The sequence below is a fragment of the Dermacentor variabilis genome, chromosome 5 (assembly GCF_050947875.1).
Source record: "Dermacentor variabilis isolate Ectoservices chromosome 5, ASM5094787v1, whole genome shotgun sequence".
Classification (NCBI taxonomy): domain Eukaryota; kingdom Metazoa; phylum Arthropoda; class Arachnida; order Ixodida; family Ixodidae; genus Dermacentor; species Dermacentor variabilis.
Genome location: NC_134572.1, coordinates 79,905,962 through 79,921,116, shown reverse-complemented (window position 1 = coordinate 79,921,116; position 15,155 = coordinate 79,905,962). Strand labels below are relative to the sequence as shown.

The window sequence follows — 15,155 nt, the reverse complement described above, 5'->3', positions numbered from 1 at the left end:
CCGGATAGTTCCAGAGGCTGTTGTTGGTAAAAGGAGTGCTGGCGCATGTATCTTGAAGTCGTATTAACTTCACACCTATAGCTTGTCGTGCGTAAACCGAGGACATTTAGTGAGCAAAGAAGTTGAGAAACAAGAGATATTTTAATATAAGATTGTCTCGAAATGCTTCACCTGGCGTCTTCGACAGTGTTCGTGATTTCGTCACACAAAGGAAAATGTTATGTCGTAGTGTAGCAGTTAAAGCTGGGTATGACGACGTTGCTCATAAAAAGTGAACTGGAGTGCCGCGGGTACACGTAGCGGTCACAGCAATCTCAGTAACGGGATGAGCCCGCGTACGATGGCTTCGCGACGCATCCGCTATCTGGGCACCGAAATTGAAACTTGTCGCAGCAGGTATTATATTAAATTATTTATTATTCTCTCAAGCTTCCCAGTATTTTTTTAGCGTTTGAAGGGTTTGAGCCTTCGTTATTGCAAGGAATTGACAAGTTGCAAATTACGTGTAAGTGCTGCTTTAATAAGTTTCCGAAGCACTCGTCCCCCTTCCTTCGTAATTGCAAGTGGGCTGGAGGGTAAGGGCGTGAGCTCAGTGGCAGCAAAAATCTGCAGCACCCACTATACGTTCGTTTATCTGATGGCGAATTCCACTGGTATATCCGAAGCAGCCATCTGCACCCTTGAGCGAGCGCAGTGAGTTAAATCTGCCAGTGGAAGGCGAGCAGTTCGATGCCGCATCGCCTTGGATACTGCGAAGCAGATTAGCTTTCTGAAACGGTACCTAATTTTCGCTCGTTATATATTTTCATGCTTATAGAAGCGTGATGGCAATTTTGGTGCTTTTACTTCCGTCATCCGTGTACGTAGTGTTTGAAGTGCTAATCGGAAACGGCCAAGTTAATTGTAGTAGCGGGCCTTCCATATGGGGGGAGGGGGGAGGAGGAGGAGGGGAGCCAAGGTTGATAGAATTAAGTGCAACACAAAAAAGCGAAAAAAGAAAGCACACGTTGCACGCTGATATTTCTGCGAAATGCTTAAATCTGACGAAGACGTCCTATCAAAAGATGTAAATGAGGACACGCACTCTTGAAGTTTCCCCCCGAATTCTTCCGTAGCGGCGGAAGTTAAAAAGAGCGAGGTCTTGCGGAAAGTCGAGCGGAACACACGAACCCGCTCCAGACCGATCAGCGTATCAAAGAAACGAATCCTCTGCCACGGAGGGAAAAAAAGGAAATCCCCTTCAGATAAATTAGTGGAATCCATCGAGAACCATGTATATGGTCACTATCATAGTCATGTTCATAACTTTCCAACTTTTACCGCTGGTTTGGACGTCAGTGTATTATCTCTCCCTGCACACAGAGGCTGATCAAGGTTGACTTTCGATTAAGTTACAAATGCAAATATGCTCGTGCATCTTTATTTAGGCGCGCGTTAAAGAAACACAGGCCGTCAAAATTAATTTGAAACTCCCTACTACAGCGTGCCTCATAACGCAGAATTTATTTAATCAAAGTTACATAACATTTTCATTATTTATGCAACGGAATCGATCCAAACAAAGGAATAAACTGGCAAGAGTGTCTTCTCCTTGGCGCCTAAGCACGGTGAAATGACGGGGTCTACGCGAGTTCTTACATGCGTATGCGTCCCCGATGCAACGACAAAATGGAGCACTTGCAGCGTTTAAGCATCGATAATTCTTCCCAACTCACAGGCACGTTACATTCTCGAACCTGATCACGCACGTGGCACCGATAGACATCTGGAACTCGACGTTGGCCGAGCCACCCAATCATTTTAACAAAGTGGTGAGTAATCGCACGTCATGGAAGCTACGCCGTCAACCATGCCGTTGTTCCGTTATGCACTCGAGGACGGCGGTGGCGACAGTCACAACGTGTCTCAGCCGATGCGCGCGGTGGTAAATTTGTCCTTCAAAGGAGAATACTCACTGTTGTCGGCTCGTTCATGCATAAGAAACATAGGAGGCGGTTGGTCTTAACACTTACAAGCTGGATTGTTGGGTCTTCACATTATCATGCATTTAGTTACCGAGTAAATGTACAGTTGAAATGTAAATGCTCTTGCTAACTGCGTTATTACATTGCGTCGTCACGTCAGTGCCTATTTGTGCGAAGCCTGTTGTGGCATGCTCTTTCTTAAATTCCTTGACAGAAACAACAGCCAACAGCCGTGTTGTGTGTTCTGGATACTTTAAATCATTTAAAATTTTTTTCTGAGGGACGAATTCACAGATATTTTCGTTCGTGAATGTTGTTTAACATGTCTGCCTTCGTTAATAGCATATCCGACCTCACGATTGGCATCATGATATGCACTTTCGAACAATCATAGCATAGGAAAGTTTTGTGAAATCGTACCCAGGACACGTATTCAGAAATCTTTTTGTTTATAATTGTTCTCTGCAACTTGCTGGCCGTCTTTGCTAATAATATGTACAGCATCAGAATTGACTGTAATTTACTGTTACAAACAATGCTATTGTAAGAGCTCTTTGGGAACATGGGCCCTGTTGTGTATTATCGGACTACTCATTCGCCCATTGTCCGTGCTTGAAATGTAGCCGGGGCAGCCATCTCGACCAGCTACTCACTGCGGCACTCTCTTATGACTCCCTTCTATCACATACAATAAGCACAACCAAACTGAATTAAAGAATGATCGTAACAGAAAGTATCACTAGTGCTGAATTTCCACCGTAGTTGAATTGGTTGTTGGTCACTTTCCTGAGCATCGCTTCAGTACAATTTTGATACGCTAAGCAATCTGAAGTAGGCTTGCCCAAAATGAGTAACACACCTTCCATCGGGATATTTTTAATGTCGCATAATAATCGAGTGCATTGACAAGATGCCCGTTGCTTCAGTCAGGCGTCGCGCTGGAAGCTACTGCTGGCTAAACAGAAAGGAACCGTGAAAGTGAGCGATCGAGAACGGAGCCCTCGGACGCTTATTAGGCGCTGAAGGAATTTGGGCACAACTGACGCCGACGTACTTCAGTAACTTTCAGATCAGTTTCGTACTTGGCTAGCATTTGGTGGAAGCTAAGAGTTCTAGGGTTTTCCCGATTTTTCTTTTTCCCGCTGTACCTTTAATGCAATCACTAGTTAGTTGTTTTAAGCATACGTAGTGTACCAGAATTAAAACACTTCATCTGTACTCGAACGATTCCGATGGAACCCTAAGTGTGTACTTGTACCTTGTACTGTACCCCTGTACCCTGTACCCCTTGTACCTGTTGATCTTATAATCTTTCGTGTCGAAAAATTCATCTCGTGGCCCCTCTCTCTTCGCATTTTAGAGCAACGGTGAAGAAAATCACTGATGTTTAACGCAAACATGCTGTTTCTCTTTAGTACACCCCGTACAAGTGCAGGGTACACATAAGATGTCACAACATTTACCGAGAGTACCGAATGATCTCTTTAAGCGAGGATGGGACCGCCATTCCCTGCGCAGAAACACGAGATCCAAAGAGTGCAGGCGGTTCGCAAGCTGCAGCCAGACCACGTGATGTGCTACACGCTGACGCTCTGTATCGCGCACTACGTCGTGCTCGAGGGCACGCCCTTCGATCCGACCCGCGGGGAGTTCTTCAACTTCCACGAAATGGTGAGCGAGCGCGTTGCCCGCTTAATCCGGGCTCTCTTAACGAGTTCCATTAAGAACGGGTCATTCGCTCAATCGAGGCCTGCGTCGCCTCTCGGAACCGTTGAGTCTCTCAGGAGGGTCGGTCGGGGAGGTTCTTAACTCCGTTTCGTTGACTCCGAGCTCGACTCACAGATGTACTTTTCTTCAGCTTGAGGTTACTGACTTCCAGTGCACGCACTGGAATTTGTTAAACCTTTTTTGGATTTCGATTACCTATTGGTTAGGGCCTTTAGCAGCTGAACTGTGTCTGCTGTGTGTGTGTAAACTGTTGGGGTGGGGGGTGCATGTGTGTGTGCGCGCACTTGACGCTTGGTCGGTTGGTTATCGGTGTAAAGGCAAATGGCATCGGAAATTTCGAGAAGCGATAACACGCCGCCACAACTGCCCGAGTAAAACGCACATTAAGCGGCCGTGCCACTGCTCTGCGCGTAGTGCGGCTATCGCAGTCACAACGTCGTGTCGCCACTGTGCCTTGAAACACCGCATCAATTTTTCTTTTTCTTTTTTTTTTTTTTGCTGCCAACCGTTGCAAAATATATAGGCAAATGATGTTTGAAAAAATGAACTCCAAGAATTTCAGGACAACACCTACTTTAGAGTGACTTATTTTGCAACTTTGACCGCTCGTCTTTGTAACATGCGAGATGTTAAAACGACGAAGCATTGCTGACGAAATTTTAGGTGGCCACCAACGAGCACCTCTAATGCCCCAAAAGAAGAAAAAGAAATGAGTATTTTACTGCGCTTGACGATGTATTTAGAAATAGCACTCCTTGCTGTCAGAAACGGTGTAGACGACGTGCTCTGGTTCGAACGAATGGATTTTTACACGAACTTCTTTTTTTTTTTGCAGGTAACTTGTAGTTTCACATTTTACTTCTGTTTTAAGCGTTATCGTAGCCGGCCTCGTCGTAAATGCCATCCATATATAGGGGGGTTAAAATGCTTGTTGTACGAATGAAGATACTCTTTAGATAAAAGCCGTCGCGCAGACTCTTATCACACGGAAGTAAACTGGACATTTTCACTGTAATTTGCTATGAAGTACCTCTGATATGTTTCAGCTGCATAGAAAAAGAGGAGTTTGTTTTTTCAGGGCCCTAACGTTCAGCTAATGAGGCTGAACGGTGGGCATAGTCGGCGAGGAAAGGGTGGTAACATCGATCGATACCAAATATTTAACTTTCTTCTTATCTCTGCTCTTTGAGAACTTATGTATTTGCTGCGAGAACGACAAAAATAACATCGAGCGCTTTTCAACTGATTCAGCGATTGGCTCTGTCATACATTCTCAAATTAAGTATATGGCATATATATATATATATATATATATATATATATATATATATATATATATATATATATATATATATATATATATATATATATAGTCATATCATAAGACGCCAACAAACATTGACACCGAGGACAACATATGGGAAATTACTTGTTCTTAATAAATGAAATAAAGAAACGATGCATTAATGGTAATTTAAGTGGATGGAAAGTGGATGAAAAAGTGGATTCAAAGGTTGTAGGTTCGGTTCCCACCTGCGCCAAGTTGTTTTTTCATCCACTTAAATTACCATTACTGCATCGTTTCTTTATTTCATTTATTAAGCACAAGTAATTTCCCCTATGTTGTCCTCGGTGTCAGTGTTTGTTGGTTTCTTATGATACGACTAATAAAAATCGGGCCCCCGGTTAACCCTCTTTCTTCTCGTTTATATATATATAGTACGCATAGTAGGTTATGTGAGGGGAAAAGAAATTAAATTATGGGGTTGTATATGCCAAAACCACTTTCTGATTATGAGGCACGCCGTAGTGGGGGACTCCGGAAACTTCTAACACCTGGGGTTTTTTAACATGCATCTAAATCTAAGTACACGGGTGTTTTCGCATTTCGCCCCGATCGAAATGCGGCCGCCGTGGCCGGGATTCGATCCCGCGACCTCATGTTTAGTAGCAGCCCAACACCATAGCCACTAAGCAACCACGGCGGGTATGCGAGGGAACCGCTTTTTCGCATAAAACGAAAGAATGAAAAAGCTTGCACTAGCGCCAGCAGTGCTGCGAAAGGTATTAGCTGTCACGTCTCGTTGATGTCAATGACAGGGTCTGCTACGCCCACGTGTCACGAACGTTGGCGATGATTGGTGGCTCTCAATCGTTGGCGCTCAGCGCTCTTGTCGCCAGCAGTGCGGCTCGAGGCTTATATTGGGGCCTCTGGTATACCTTGCACTCCCCCCCCCCCCCCCCTCTGTCGTAGTATTATCCATCTTTCCGTTCATCCATCATGAGTCGGAACCGCGGCTCGAGCTCTTCAGAGCGCCCGTTTACGGTGCCGCGTCAAGATAGTCAGTATATAGCTTGAACAGACGTTTTCTTCACGTTTTGTCAGTTCTCTCGTATTACCGCGCCCCTGCCTCATGTCCGGGTATTAGGACGGCCGTGAACGGTCGTAGGCTGTCCAGATGCGACGTGCGCGGGCGTAGCCCGTGGTGGGCGCATTACCCTTCCCGACACAACCTTCCCCTCCCCCGCTGCCAAATAAAGGCGATATATGCAAGCAATATGTCGCAGCTCAATATATATCTGCGTAGGCATTTCCCGGCCCGACCAACGTGGAGGGTATATCGCTCAACTGCGATATCGATGGGAGAGCTCTGTCTAAACATGAGAAATCTGATAGAGTTTTCCGTGAACAACGGGCTAATGAAAAGCGGGCTAGCGTCGCAACAGTTGGCCCTTGATTCGATCGGTCAATTCATTGAGCTGCGGCCAACGGAAGTATAATATTGAGCTTACCGCATTGCTTCGTGATGTTAGCGATATATATATATATATATATATATATATATATATATATATATATGCTGTAGCGTACCTGAAAGTAGAGGCAACCTTTTTTTTATGACTGTGCAGGCGCACATGCTATATTTATTTATTTATTTATTTATTTATTTATTTGTCACATCCTCAGGGCTAGATGCATTGTGGAGGGTAGTGGTACAATATATGATACATAGTAAACAACAAAAGGCAGTAACAAAAGAACAAAGAAAGAAAGCCAATGTGAAATAGAAAACTCTCTTACTATACAATATTAAATCTGTCATGAAAAACAAGCAGAAAGAATGCCAAACGTTCCTAGTCCTATATTGTTGGTTAAAGATTCACGAAAAGGAGGGTTATCACTAATAGCCACAATGTCAGCAGGGATGTTGTTCCAATCTGTAGACGTGCGAGGCAAAAAAGACTGAGAAATTTGCCTTGTTTGACATGTATCAGTCCTAACTTTATGACACTGATCAGTACGATGGGATACATGATGTGGTCTCGTAAAGAACTGTACATGCAGTGTAGGATGACGATAAAGCCCGTGAAATGTGTAGTGGAAGTGCAGCCGCCCGCTTTAATGTTGCGGGTTGCTGCATGTAGTTGGCCGTCAGCGAAAGTCATAAGGCATGGCTTCATTCGTACTGGGGATTCGCTTGTTTCCTTGCACCGTCATATTAGTATTTACTATGGTAGTTAGAAAACGTCGTTTCAACTATGTATGGCAATACAAATCAAGGTGGTTATTCACAGAACTATTCCTGCGCAAGAGTGGATATTCAATAGGCTAGTGAAATTAAATTTGCTAGTGTTGATAAGGTTCAGGAAAGGGTGAACTGTCACACCGGGAGTAAATCAGCAAGGGTATTTTATATATTGATATATTGTATATATCTGTACAGATATACTACATAGCGTTAAAAAGACAAGGAGGTATAAGAATGTAAGAATCTTAGGTCCGCCCTGGTCCTTTTAGCGCTAGTTATTATCTCAGTATGACAGACCAACAACCCTGAACTAGCACCTTGGAGGATGAACTACTGCGATGAAGAATGATTACCGCGAACGAAAGGATTTGTCATTTCAGCCCCTATTTCTCAATAAGCCACGCGGAACCTGACCGCTTGCCTGTTCTGTGCGTTACTCTCTTGCAGGCGATACATACGTTAACACGGCAGGGGCAGGCCGAGTCGACTCGCTGGAGTAGAACTTCGCCTGTCGCGTTGAAGTAAACGGAAGCTGGCGAGGCGTGCCTCGAGGCAGTTGGGATGAACCCGTACGGAAAGCGCTGGGTCGACGTGCTCGTCACGCGTGAAGTAGTACTTAGCTGACCGTTAACTTAAGTCAAACCGAGATTAGGTGTATATGGAAGCTATATGCACAATTGGTCATCAATAATCACCATTAATCAACCTCCTCCTTGCTCGCGCTACTCACGCGTCACTCGAATATTCTTGGAACTATTTAGTCGGCAGTGTGACTTCAGTGCGTTAATGTGAGGCATCTATTAAATGCCTTGTGTTGAAGCCACCTTGGGTCTATATATATAGTGTACGGAAGCTTTGGCGCTAGTAGAATGGGCGCACAGACCTCACTGTGCATCAGACACTGGTACGTTAACTAGTGTGTGATGGTAAACAGGCAGTAAGCGATCGTATAGTGGGGCGCACGCAAGCTTTTACGTACACAATAATGTATCGTGTAAGACGCGCGCGCGCACTTATCACTCGCTTTGGTTGCACACTGTTTAGTAAACCGTTAATCACATGCTCTATTAGAACAGTCTGATGGACATACTGAGAGCCAACCGGTTTATGGAATGCCGTCACCTGTACTGACTGAAACTAAACTGCTCAGCGTGGTATAGACAACCCGCGCGATTGCTGCCTTTACGCCTTGTCGACGTTGTGAGGACAATTTCTAATTGTACGCATTCATGTAACGTCTTCGATCATATCTATCGCTGTTTTTTTTTTTTAGACGATGAGCGACCAACAAGTGTCCAATGTGCACACACAAACGCACTCATGTTCACCGTTCCTTTTTCGCTCGTTAACGCAGTCATGCGACCGTATCTCCGAGATGGACACGCAGCATAGTAAAGCCGACGGCATGTCCATCGTGTCTGCTGACGGCAGCATCTACTACGCCTACGACACCACCGCAACTCTGCTTGATAAGGTAAACTACGACGAAGTGCCCACTGCTGTCCGCACCCCGTGCTGCATACAAAAGCTTTTGCAGATCGGTTCTCGTTTCTTCTTTTTATTTTTATTGCGATAGCAATTGTATCGACAATCCAGGCGCATTTCCGCCATCGGCGTCGCCGTGAGATTCCGTGTAAAGTCCAAGTGCGATAACGTCGTGACCGGGCGCCGTATGCTGTTTGTGCGAGTGAGAGCGTGCGAGGGTGAGCGGACGTGCTGGCTTGATCTCGCGCGCGCAAGGGAGAAAGGCGAGGAGGAAGCGCGCTGTCTTCCGCCGCGCGCAAGGCACCGAGGGCGGGGGGCGTTCCGCTCCGGCGGTGGCTGGGTATGGCGCGGCCGCACGGGTTCTGTCTTTGAAAGCGATCTGCTGTGGTGTCAGAGTGCGGCGAGTGCCGATAGCTTCGTGTGCGCTGTGTTCTCGCCGATTAGTTTGCGTTGAAGCGAGAGGTCGCACGACATTCAATTCGCTCGCAGCTGCTGCCGCGCTCTCTCACTCCAGCGTTCTGTCAGCGAGTGTGCGCGGTCATCGAGGGAGATGTGCACGTCTGCTTGTGCGCGGGTGGCACCACGCTTGTTAATTCGGTTAGTGTGCGAATGTTTACGAGTTTATACGACCGATAAAACTACTGTAAATACTTCGCCTAGCTAATAATTTGCTATCGCAATCGATGATTTGCCTTCCGGGTGAAACTTCGGCTTCTTCCCCCCTCTTCTCCTCCACTTTAAGACCCTTTATTTATTTCTCCCTTCTTCTTTTACGCCTTCTTTGTCCTAAGGTATTATTATTATTATTATTATTATTATTATTATTATTATTATTATTATTATTATTATTATTATTATTTTAACTTAGTAGGTGTTGCTGTCGTCGTTGTTTTGGAAGGTGCTAAAAGTCCAAGTATGCAGTACTGATATCTTTTAACGCGATAGCATTAAGGGCCCCGTGTCGCAGAAAATCCCGTCTTGGCATGAGGCGTCGGCATCCGCGGCCAAGAAAATCATTCCGAACCACGCATACTAAAGTTGTTCTTCTATCACTAAAGTTGTTCATACCTATGGTCGGGTACAACTTTAGAAAAAAGGGGAGGCCGCGCCCAGATGACCGAAGCGCGGCAGACGATTGCCTCCGCGGCTAAAATAGTCTCGCTCAAAAAACCGTGCTTCTAAAACGCGAAATTCTCGCTATAAATAAATACTTTTGTATTTTGATGACTGTTTTGGTAGAGCTCTCGTGATTGAAATTCTAGAGCACATGCCGGATCGCGAGACCAAAATAACCATCTGCCTTCTACAACACTACGCGTCGTCTGCTTTTTTAGTTCCATTGCCAGGGGCGAAATTAGAAAGACCAGCCCTGTATGGCTTTTGCGCCTGCGCACATGTACACGGAACATTTACTAGTTGTTTTCCGAGCTTAAAAGGAATGACTTGCTATTTAACAAGGACATAAAAAAGCAATGCATTTATCGAAACCACTGCAAACCTGGGACACGAAGACTATCGAGGCAAGGAATGTATAAAAATGCTTCATTCATCATTCTAGATAGATACTATTGGCTTTATATAGCATAAGATTAATATTTTTTTGTGTGTCTTCACAAAATTGTTTTCAAGAATGTGATAGTTTTTTTTTTCGTTCCTTCTCACGTTATTGTTTTCTGTTTCTTATATAGCAACACAGTACTCGAACACCCCCGCCGCTAACAGTAGGTACCAGATTTTGGCAATCTTTCTTCATCGTAGCCTCACTTTGGAGCAAAACAAACCATCGTGGGAACAAACATGCCGCGGAATCCTGTTTTCAGACGACGTGTAGCGCAGCGTCAGCGATGCTCGCTGCAATCTTTCGTCGCCGGATCACAGCTCAGAATAAACGCACGCGGCACAAATGGCGCATCGCAAGCTCGCAGTAATGTTTCCAGCATGGTAGACCACCACAAACAGTTTGGGAATTCACTCTGACGAGGAGCAGACGCAAACGAATGACGCTATTCGGCCCAGTTCGATGCGCGGGCGGCCATCTTTTCCATCGGCGGGGTCGCTGGCCGTCCAGCTCGTGACGTCAGTCTAGAGTGCGCACCCATTGGTGGAGGCTCGTGTGCATCCGCCTTGGAGGAGTAAATGCCCCCTTTTTTCTAAATTTGTATCCGACTATAGTTGCTCATACCTTGTCTTTCATACTTTACAAAGTTATGTTCCTCGGAATTTTGGGAATGTCTGCCCGCAGACAAATGCCATAAAACAAAACACCCGCAGGACATGCCTTTTATGTTAAATATTGTCAGACTGAAAAGTTTGCAAGCGCGAAACGGTATCAGAATATTGGCCCACGCCAGAGGGCGCGTTTCTACCAGAAAGCTAGCCTTCGTGCACAGGTTTCGCCGCCAGTGTCTCCATTGCGGTTAGGTTGACGGTTTGGTTAGGTTAGGTGACGCAGTTTCCCGGAAGCGTGAGGAGCAGTGAAGGGATCTTTGAATGCTATCGCGTTCCACTCTTAAAGGCGAAGCTTGAGCGCCCTCCAAATTTTTACACTATTCCTTATTTACTTGCGATGGGCAATAGGCGGAAGTTTTATAGACATTCGCGAGGTAGCCGAATTCGTGTCCGTACACAGTACATGATCTCTCTCGACGGTTTCATTAGCGGTTCGACAACAGGCAAGCTCGTTATGTCATGCGCAAGAAAAAAAAAAAAGAAAAAGAAATTGTTTCCGCCCGGGATCGAACCGGGGACCTTGCGCGTGTGAGGCGCACGTGATAACCACTACACCACGGAAACGGGGATGGTCGCCGCTCCGACTGAGCTCGTGCCAAGTTCGGGGATTCCACGAAGCAGTTTTTAGCAAAGCGTCTAGCTGGCGCAGAACTGAAAGCGTGGGTGGCGCACACCTCTTTCTTTCTCTTTAAAGCCATCGGTTATAGCGTAAGGTGTAATATAGAAGCAGAAGATATTACTGTGCAGCAAGATCTAATATTTAAAAAAAATTCTGATGAAACCACCGAGAGCGATTGTCGATGTAAGCGAATAGCCGAGCGCGTCCTGAAAGCTATCGGCTGTAATAAAGATTGATGCGTGTAATGGCGTAAATTCGTTAGCACTTGAGTTTTTTCATCGTGTGATTCGTTATAAAATAGAGCCGTTAACCAGCTCGTCTGTAGGCGGCAGTATAGGTGGCTGTATGTATAAGCCGCTGCGTGATATGAGTGTCGATGCGGACGCCGGCGTGGAAAGTGACTGCCAGCCTCCCCTCCCGTCGGAGCCCTTTGTGTCGCAGCCGCTGCAGGGGGAGAGGGTGGCGGAAGAGAAAAGGAGGGTTGTGCTGTCCGAGCGCTTCCACCTTCAGACGTCACAAAGCTGGCGCGTGACACCAGGCTTCTCTCGGAAAATTCGGTTGGCGTTCAGCCATGGTTCAGCGACCAACGCTCCTCGCAACTCGCTCACTCGAATGCGCCAGAGCATGCGCTCTTCGCATCGGCGTCTTTGCATCAGCGGTGTAAGTCCGACCGCCTGCCACGCGTGAAGGGCGAAATAAACGAAGAAAACTGATCGCTTTATAAGCCCGCGCATATATAGGCTATCATTTACTTTCAGGTTGGCCAGAGTGGTCCTTTGTGTTTTATTCAATTATCCGTGCGCCGAGGTAGGACTGTGGCTGTGGGGATGTGCTGATAAGCACGAGGTTGCGTGTTCGATCCCGGCCGCGCGGCAGCAATCCGATGGGAGCGAAATGAACGAAAAAAATAAAGAAAAACAGATGAAACATAATCAGATGGTGGTTTTTTGGCATGAATACGTGCCACGATAAGCAGCTCCTCATAAGTAAGCGCCTCACAAATAAGAATTTCAGCGTTTAAATGCTATTCTATTCAACTAAACTAACAACTTTACTCGCAGCGCACATCACGGGTATTTCTTCATTATAGTGCTCTAACATTCGCAATTCTCGCAATATACCGAAGCACAAGGGTACTCAATAAACTATATTTTAGCGACCGGCTTGCGCAACTTTTGATTGCACCCACCGCGGTAGCTTAGTGGCTACGGCGTTGCGCTTCATGCGGAGCTCTATAAAAATAGGGCGCGTGTTCGAATCCGGCCGCGGCGGCTGCATTTCCATAACGACAAAAAGCAAGAACGCTCGTGCACTTTAACTTACGTGCACTTTAGAGGGACACAATAAAGACAAAACTAAGTTGAGCTGTACTAGTAACAAAAAGCCCTTCTCATTGTGGAAGGAGGCTTCATAAATCAAAAAAGACATAAATACGAAGGACCGGTGGCGACGTCGCGTTGAGCTTCCCGCACCAGGCCACCGTGACGTCACGGATCTTGACGGCCTGTGCTCGGGCTCTGTGAATGTTCTATCGCTAAAGACGGGCTACATCGTACTCTAAAGGAGCCATAAACTAAGCTCAGCAAGTATAAAAAAAAAAAAGCTTTCGCAGTGCCCCCAGCTACCCCAAATACTAGAAAATTACCGCTTCGTGCGGGGAATTTCGTGTTCATTGAAAACTTATAATTCGTTTGACTGGTTCGTGCCGCACTTCAACTCGGTTTGCAGCGACGCGGAGCCCTCTCGAGATTAGAACCAGAGAAAAGCTGGTCCCAGCTTAACGCGCCAGCTGCTCCCGCAGTAATGAGAGTACAGCCGTGCACGTGGTCGAGTTTCGGTCCGATGTCGGCCGCGCTCCCAAGTTGAAGACTTCAGCGCCTCCGGCCGCTCTGAGCTCATTCAGCGCGATGCTCTGAATGATCCAGGTGAATGTGTACTGAATGCGCGATTTCGACCTGCCGAATGTCAGCAGAGTTCTCGAAGAGTTCTTAAAGTTCTCGAAGGCGACCAGTCGAATGTGTGCCGCCATCTCGGACTAGCACTATCCTCGTGTACCCGTTTGTTTGATCACATTTCTAGAATCTTCACAATTATGAAAATCGCACGCCTGGAGAACACATTAATCGTTGTTTTTTGTCCTTCAGTGAGAATGTGGATTCTGTGCGATAACATTGTACTGGAACTTCAGATATGAACATTAACTATTTCATGTCTAGCACATGCTTGGAAGAAAGCAGTCTAGCCACTCGGATAATATGCTTGACGTAAAGCATTGCGCAAAGCAATGAAGGAAGGGAACCCTCTCTTTGACTGCATACTGACACCGAGAGCAAGTTCCCCCAGACGTCTACCTAACTACTCATTTTATTAGAACAGCTTGCGCCTATTATTGGAACTTGCAGCCCAGGTTCTATGATAAGTGTCTTAACTATAATTAATTGGGATTATTTTTTTCACTGATTTTGCATTTGATTCACTATCTCGACGTGCGCAATATTGCACGCCGTGCCTTCTACAGATAGATTGGCATCCATTACGTCACGCTGGCGTACCGGCGCGGGGCATATGGCGCAAAATTCAAAAAGTTGAACTTTGGTCTTTATTTCCGCATATACCAATCAACCTCTTACGTTGTAGTTAGCGGAAGTGGACTTATAAAGCATGCTTTATCTATCTTAACTCATTTACTGTTTCGCTGTTTTCGCGCCCCTTTAATGTACCTCAGGTGGTCAAAATTAATCCGGAGTCCCCACTACTGCGTGCATCATTATCAGATCGTGGTTTTGGCCGCCGTTCCTCATCTCGTGAAACGCGTCTGATTTTTCCAATACTGCGCGCACTGCGAACCCTGCAGATACGCCAGCTGGACCCGCACGGTATGTGTGTCTCCATGTTCGATGTTCAGTGCGACGACACGGATGACTGCGAGGAAGGCCGTTACTCGAGGATCGAGGCCGTGAAGAAGGAAGTGGGCGTCCTGGATGCGCAGCGCGAACTCATGCTCCAGCTGCGACTCCGTCACGGACATTTGTGAACGCGACGTTCCAAGGAGCTGGACTGTGCGCCGTGATGAGCGCGTCGCACGTTTTTATTTATTTTTCACTTTATCGTTGTTTGTTTTGTCCTTGTTTGTATGGCTCCAGCTTCGATCGTTTAACACTCCGGCAAGAAAACGCGTTGTTGAATGTGCTCTGCTGTGATTCGCATTGTATGATATACGCCCCCTATTGACCGCTGACGTGGTGGCGCTGCGCACTATTTTTTGCCTAGAACCAATGCCATCATCATCATCACCCTATTGAATGCCACTTCAGGACGAAGACCCTTCCCAAACACTTGCATGAAAAGTTAATATTTTCGTCTCACGACTGTCGTCTGCCGTCCTCGACGGCACTTATTGGCTCGACGCACTGCATGACCCGCCCAACACCATTTTTTACCGCTTAATCTCAACTATGGAACGTTAACTATACACGCATTTTCTGTCTAATCTATGCCACTGCCTCTTAACATGACGCCTGTGATCCCTCGCTTCGTCGGGTCAATGTATATACTCCCAGATAAGGTTTCGCGGAGGTATGCGTGAATATCGGTGAGATT

General features: G+C 46.2%; 1 protein-coding gene and 1 non-coding gene across 2 annotated transcripts; one reads left to right on the top strand and one right to left on the bottom strand.

Moving 5' to 3' along the window:
• Positions 1-3,458: 3,458 nt before the first annotated feature.
• On the top strand, positions 3,459-14,746 carry LOC142583589 (uncharacterized). The gene is made up of 3 exons (XM_075694078.1): positions 3,459-3,635; positions 8,577-8,696; positions 14,410-14,746. Exons 1-3 carry the CDS (start codon positions 3,459-3,461, stop codon positions 14,587-14,589), a joined length of 477 nt encoding a protein of 158 aa, XP_075550193.1. The 3' UTR covers positions 14,590-14,746.
• TRNAV-CAC (transfer RNA valine (anticodon CAC)) lies at positions 11,428-11,500 on the bottom strand. Its single transcript has one exon. It is a non-coding gene; the product is annotated as a tRNA-Val (tRNA).
• Positions 14,747-15,155: the final 409 nt, after the last annotated feature.